We start from the raw sequence: 7227 nt of genomic DNA, 5'->3' as shown, positions 1-7227 counted from the left end.
TATATATATATATATATATATATATATTACATATTTGTTACAGTTATATTATATCATAATGATCAGACAGACGATCTGGAAAAAAAAAAGGTCCTCTACCTTCTCCCAGTGCTCCCAGTACTAACTGCAGAAATAACCAATCAGAGCCAGGAGGAGGGGCTTAGCGCTTCCAATCATGTTTGTGCTCAAGTCGAGCCAAAGTTTATTTATAAAGCACATTTACAACTTCCTCAGCTGACCAAAGTGCTTCATAACAAACGTCACAGGTAGATAAATGATTAAACAGAAAAAGAAAAAAATATATATATATATGCATTTTTTTTCACAGTTTATCTGTCCCATTTGATACCATCACAATATGACAGTTTTAATGAGTATGGAAAAAAATGCTTATGTAAAAGTTTCATACTGCAGCTTTAATTTTAACCACGCAGGAGTAACAACCAAAAAAAAATTGGCTTTTGAGATGCAGAGTAGTATTAAAGCATTCCATACTATTTTAATTATTTTTAAAGTAACTTCAGCCCATAAACACCAAATTTACAGTAAGTTAACAAGTTTGATATATCATATTTTCCCAACAGTAGCAGCAGCAGCCAACAACAGAGAAGAGATTAATATGTATATTTTTATGTACCAACTATACAACAATACAGACATTTTTTTCATATAGTTTATATTTTAAATATATGTATTTATTCATGCTGGCTCGGTCTTATTTTGGCCCCTGTGGTAGTCCGGGGGCTTAACTCGCATCTGCCGTGGGCCGGCTCTACTCCCGGGGCCAATAAGTCAAGTTTAATGAACTAAAACGTGACCGTAAAGTGCGACTGTTCCCCTGCTAGGAGAAATGCAATAAACGGCCTCTCTGATTGGGCCTTTTCACTGAGAGTGACGCCTGGAGGTGGAGCCGGTTTGGAGAGGGTATTTCCTGCATCCTCCAATTTCCATCTTCCCGAGCCGAGTTTAATCATATCACAGCAAGTAACAGCTAGGCCGTAAATCATTCAGATCTGCTTTGATCGCAGTGGAAATGCAGCAGCGGACCCCCCCGATTAGCCCCGTCATCACAGCACAATGACATGCATGGTACACAGAGAACAGACCGAGGCTGGTTCATCTGCAGCTAAACCCGTGTACAAGGTGACTGCGTTTTGCATCTTGTGTGTGCTTATGCAAATCTGCTGACGGAGGGCGTCTGTTTATTCAAATCAACCCTCAGTGGTGCAATCCAATCAGAGCGCAGCGCCGCGTTGTGACTGCTTGTGAGCAGACTGAAAAGAAGCGGAGGGTGACGGCTGACTGAGCGTTTGAGTCAGACGGAGACCTGGGCGAGCAGATTCGTTCAAGCACCACACAAAGCCGACCAGATTTAAAAACTGACTAAGATTTAATTCCAGATGCCCCGTGTTGCTGCACATATGAAGTTAACAGCTGCTGTTGACAAAAACAGGCAGACTTTCATTACCCAGGGTAGGCAGGGATGGTGGGCTGAGGCACGGCCGCCCTGACGGCGCTGTAAACGGGCCGGCCTCGGCCTCTGAGGTGGGCGCCGCGGAACGCCGCCGCCGCCGTCGTGGCTGCCGCCGCCGCCGCTGCGGTTGGGTAGGGAAACCCAGGGACTGGAAGGATATAAGATGGGTTTGTTGAGGACTCTGGTGATGAAGGTGAGAACAGCGCTGCGATCATTTGGCAGACGGAGGACGCCCTTACCTGCGTAGATTTCTGGGCCGTACACAGCTCCCACCATGGGACTTAACTTCCACCCTGCTGATTGGTTACAGAGACGGGCAAAAGGCAAGCAATAAAACAAGCACTTTAAAAAACATTTACCTTTACGTTCAACATACAGAAAATGTTACAATCTGCCTAAGTTCTTCAGTGCACCACTTTCACTTTGTACAGTTTTATTTGTTTGGTGTTTATTACTGCAAACAGTGATTCACCACGGCTCTATTCCAGCTGTGGCCAGAATACTCCCAAATATTAACATAGCAGATGTTACTAGCATTGTGGCTAATGTAGCAACAGGTGGTAACTACTAAATCCCAACTCAGCAAAACCTGTTGACTTCTGTTAGCCAATAGGCTATTAGTAGCAAGTTTGCTAATGCTAGCTAGCATACCATCTATGTTCAACACAAAATATAGTGTTAGCTATTATAATAAAAATTATGTTAGTAGCTTGTTAGCTAATGATAGTATGCTAAATTATAGTGTTTAGTATGTTAGCTAGAAAATTACCAATTGTTGCATAATGCTAAATTCCAGCACTGTAGACAACATTAGCTACTGTTAGCTAACATGCTATTAGAAATATGTTATATATTGTGATTTAACCAGTTAATTCTGCTTTTTCTTCCATGCTGGTCTGCTGACTCTTCTGTTTTAAAGATACCTCTAAAAAAATGAATAAATAATTGACTACAGTCGGTTGGTGTGCTTTGATTTCAGTTTCTTCACCACTTTTATCTACATTTTTCTGCTCTTATATTTTTTTTTACAACTTTACACTCTTTACCAAAGACTTCTGCTTGCAGTTCAGCTGCTTTACCAGTTTGTTTTAGCATCATAGCATAATTTTCTGAATAAATGCCTTTATTATATAGTTTATGATGCTGCGATAGCTTTTTTTCTATGAGAGCTTAAACTACTGCACAAATTGTTTTAATATGATAGCATGTGCACGAGCGTAATTAAACATTTTGAAGGCAGCAGAGAGGACAACGTGGGAATTTCAGTCCTCCTGCCTCTCCCTTTGGGTTTTTTAGGTTCGGTGTTAGCGTGCGTCACTGCGGTTGTTACCATAGGGCAGCGTGCTGAGAGCCTCTCCATTAGGGTAAGGGCTGACGATTTTCTTGTTAGTCATCACCCTGGCGGTGGCATTATTCACCTGGGGGGGCGGAGGAGCAGACAGTCAAGCGCACAGACAACAGAGGAAGAGAAAATTAGCACACAAACTCAAAATTTAGGCCAAGGCTGATGTGTAGCTTGCTTTTAACACTGTGAAGATAATTAACGTGCATATTGCTGATTATGATGCCTCCCTCTGACAATTTTATTTGATGTGCTATTAAAAATGATTATATAGAACATTTAGAGCGCTGGTTGATTTCCTTGTGTAAACATCTACTTTTCATGTTTAGCGATTTCACTCTGAAGTTTGTTTTGAACCTGAATGATGCCATGAGGGACGTTTCTAAGGAAAACATTACAATATTTCTACTTAAATGGGAGGAATGTCACAAATTGAGCAATATAGAAAAACATTTTTTAGTGACTAGGCTGTTTGGAAATCTGAAGGTTTTTGCCATCAGTGAAATCATTAAACCTATAATGGTTCAATCTAGCAGCAATACTTTTCTCTGTAGAAGTTTTATAGATGGAAGAAAACTCAAAGTTAGATATACGTGAAATCAGAGTAATCTGTAAAAGCATAAGAATATTCTAGAAAGGAAGCTGTATTTAATACAACTCTGCATTATGACTGCTAAAAAGAAAGAGAGAGAGAGAGAGAGCATGACTTTAAGCAGACAGGCGAAACATTTTATAGCTTATTTTCTCTTAATCTTTTGAGTTTTTAGCTTCTGTCTGCCATGGACAATTCTGGTTCTGCAAATGTTTGTAATTTTTGGAAAACTAAGAGTTAAATAAAATCTGCATTCTGTAAGAAATGAACAGAGGCTGAGGTATACAGATAGAGATGCTAACCATGCTACTAGTTCTACATCCTAAAAAAAAAAGCTTAAGACTCTGTGGATCATTTTTGTTTCTTCCTCTAATTTGTATTTTTTTATTTATGCAATTATGAAAATTTGGAATTTAATTCATCATGATTAGAAAAGCTAGAAAAATTAACTGTTAGTTATGGTTCTTAAATACAAGCTAGCTACAATTTGAGTAAATAGGTCAAAACATAAAAAACATAAAAATTGTAAACTGGGAATAGATCACAAATTTTTGATTGGTACATCTGTATAGCATCACCTTCCAAAATAAAGGTCCAAGTCATTTTTTGACCCCAAAAAATTGGCAAAAAAAATTACTTAGGCCTTTTTTTTTTTTTTTAGGAAGATGACGATATAACACACAGAGAGCTGTAGAAAGTAATAAACCAGTAATACTCTATTCTCTAATGCTTTAGATCGTGAACAGGACCTCATTGTTGTCTAGACTTCAGCATCAGTAATAAAAATAAATCAAATCTGCCATAACCAATAAAAAAAATCTTTAAAATTTGCCCACATAGCAACTTGTGTTTAAGACAACAGAAGATTGCGTCTGCCGTTTGGCTGGCTTAGCGTGAGGCTTAAGATGGCGCTTAAATTGTCAAAAGAAACTTGAAACAAGAGTAAATCTCTAGATTTCTGAGATCATGTCTGAGCAGGATGTTAGGAGTTATGATCTACCTCTGCAGACGTTAAAACGTCACGTAGGTGCAGTAAAACTATGCATCACCAGAGGTGACTTGACTCTGTGTCTGTTTGTGTTTGAGGGTAAAAGTGGATGGAGGTTGTTAAGGTGGTTTTCAGTCATGCAACAAGAAGCAAGCTGTGCAGTGGAGTTTCTTTCGGTGGTTCTGAAGGGATGTGTGAGGGCGCGCAGCAAAGGAAACCCAGCTGTTTATTTTTCAGCATGCGCAGATGAACAAAATGGGGGTCTCATTGATGGTGTGTGTATGTCCTGTGCATGCTTCCTGCTTCTTTTTTTAAAGGTTTTCTATCAAAGATGGCTGATAATCTCCTTTCTGAGCTTCAAAGGCTCACACTTTGGTCTCCTTGATGTTTCCTCATCTTCCCTTTGATGGGCTTTGAGAGATGGAGACTGGCTCTCCGTAATAAGCCGTCCTGTCTGAGCACACTGCCCAAACGTTTTGACTGTTTGGGAAGCCAAAGATTAACGACCTTTTGGCAGAATTCACAGAGAGGGTGTGCTAGCATGCGGCAAATGGAGGAGAGAGGCGGGGTCGAGGAATGAGCACGTTTGAGCACACAAACACACACACACACACACACACACACACACACACACACACCACTCTCCCATTTAGAGAGGGAACCATTAAAGCCTAGGCTGCTGTTCGCATTGCCTCGCCTGGTGAGTCACGTTCTTTATCTGCAGAGCTTCATTCAAATGGAAAAGAGGTTTGCCTCATTTTTCCCTCATCGCAGATGTCAAGGTCAGGGGCGAATGACTCAATTAGCCTAGCTTAGCTAGCTTGCCTCACACAGCTGTCCAGATGTTGCAGAATGGAAACGTTCTGAGAGGGGAATCAAGAAATCCCTACAAATGGAGGAGCGTTTGGTCTATATGTGATCAGCTACCAGTTCACTTTAGTGGATGTAAATGGTGGGTCTGTATACGGCGCCTTGCAAAAGTATTTACACCCAATGAACCGTTTACTCATTTTGTGACATTGCGACAACTACTATTTGTAATGTATTTTATCTGGATTTTATGTGGCAGACCAACAGAACAAAGAAAAACAAAAATGATGAATGGATATTAACATTTTTGAACAAAACTGATCTGGAAAGTGTCGTGTACATTTGTATTCAGTCCATTTAAGGTGAAACTCCTGAATAAAATCCACTGCAGCCAATCATATGGAGCTAAATAGGAGCAATAAAGTTTGTCAAAACATTTTTTTAAACTAAATAAAAACCTGAAACTAAAGAAAAAAAAAATCAGAAACTGAAAAAAAACTTTGAATCTGAAAAGTAGACTTAAATTTTTATTTTTCAATTTCATTTTTTTTCATTTTCAAAGCTTTTTTTCCAACTTGAACTTTGTTTTACAATTTCAGTGTTTTTTTTTATTTCTGACTAATTTTATGGCACCAATTTAGCTCTGTACAATGGCTTTAAGGCATCGCCTACTTTGCACACAGAGTCCACATGTTTGTGCTTTAATATTAGAGTACATGCAGCTGTTGTTCAGCTAAAACTGACAAGACAGGCTTTATACTTTATTGAAATTGAGTAAGCAATGCTGTAGCTCCTACTGCACACATTTCTTCAAAGAGTTGTAGATGCTGATGGCCGTGGACGGGAAATGTCCTTTTTTTATTCAGCTTGTTGAGCTTTACTTAAGTCACTGGATCTGATGCCGTTGGTCTAGGAGAGACTGCAGTTTTCTGTTGGATCACCAATGTTTCAAAAACCTGACCAGGTTGATCAGGTTTAATGAAAACAACTAAAAACGGTCAAATATACTTTGAAATCAACGTATAGTTTTTGCATCATGATCTTGCGCTACTTTGAGTTGGTCCATCACATAAAATCCCAGTGAAATGTATTGAAGTTTGTGGTTGAAGCAAAATCCAGTGACGCATGAATACTGTCCCAAGGCACTGCATATGTACACAGTGATAAGTGCATTTAGGTCATGCATAATCAATGAAATGGGACATGAACACATGCAAATCAACAGAGACCAATATGGAAGGCAAAGTGTTAATAATTTCGAAAACATTCATCTTTTCTCATCCCACTTTTGCCCTCCCAGTCCAGCCTTGCCAATAAATCCGGACAAAAAGAAAAAAAAAACAAAAAAAACAAAAATAAAACAAAAACCCAAATCACATTTCCATATGAAACCAAACTTGTGGGGTTTACGTACCTAAAAGAATAAATGCAGTTTTAAATGAAATACAAAAAGAGAGGGAGAGAAAGAGGGGGGTGCAAAAAACATTTGTTTGACAAAATTAATAATCATCTAAACAAAAAAATTACACACAGCCATATACGGGCGCATCACATGACCCAGAGTGAGTTACAAACTAAATCAACCAAAAAATAAAAAAATAAAAAATAAATAATTCTTAGCCAATCAGCAAGCTTCGGATGCAGAATAGAGACCAATCAAAACAATCGGAGCACTCCCACGTCAAACACATAAGAGACAAAGATGAGACGGGAACGTTAGGGGTGAGGGATGCAGGTGAGAGGTAAAGAGACAGAGCCAGTCCGTATTCAGAAACAGGGAAACATAAAGATGAAAAAAAAAGAGGGAAAATAAGTTTACACAAGCAACACAAGAAAAAAAAAATCAATAAATTACTGTTGAAAACGTATATATACCAAAGTGCATCATTCAAATAAAGCAATTACATTTGGTGACCATTCTCCTGAAAAAATCTCATCATATGTGGTGGGTTGAGAAACAGAGCACCAAAGGATGGAGGGAACAGAGAGACAGCGAGATACAGAGGGAGAGATAAAGGTAG

General features: G+C 39.0%; 1 protein-coding gene across 6 annotated transcripts in view; it reads right to left on the bottom strand.

Annotated features, from left to right (window-relative positions):
* Nucleotides 1–7227, bottom strand: part of LOC103143659 (RNA binding protein fox-1 homolog 2-like) — a 77769-nt gene that overhangs the window by 8240 nt on the left and 62302 nt on the right. For all 6 annotated transcript variants that reach the window (XM_016675450.1, XM_016675449.1, XM_016675451.1 and 3 more), the window contains 3 exons: nucleotides 2805–2892; nucleotides 1714–1770; nucleotides 1469–1622 (listed from right to left, as the gene is read on the bottom strand). In XM_016675450.1, coding sequence (XP_016530936.1) covers nucleotides 1469–1622; nucleotides 1714–1770; nucleotides 2805–2892 — 299 coding nt within the window. The remainder of the gene's footprint in view (nucleotides 1–1468; nucleotides 1623–1713; nucleotides 1771–2804; nucleotides 2893–7227) is intronic.

Source organism: Poecilia formosa, unplaced genomic scaffold (genome assembly GCF_000485575.1).
Source record: "Poecilia formosa unplaced genomic scaffold, Poecilia_formosa-5.1.2 Scaffold114, whole genome shotgun sequence".
Taxonomy (NCBI): Eukaryota; Metazoa; Chordata; class Actinopteri; order Cyprinodontiformes; family Poeciliidae; genus Poecilia; species Poecilia formosa.
This window is presented reverse-complemented; position numbering and strand designations above follow the sequence as displayed.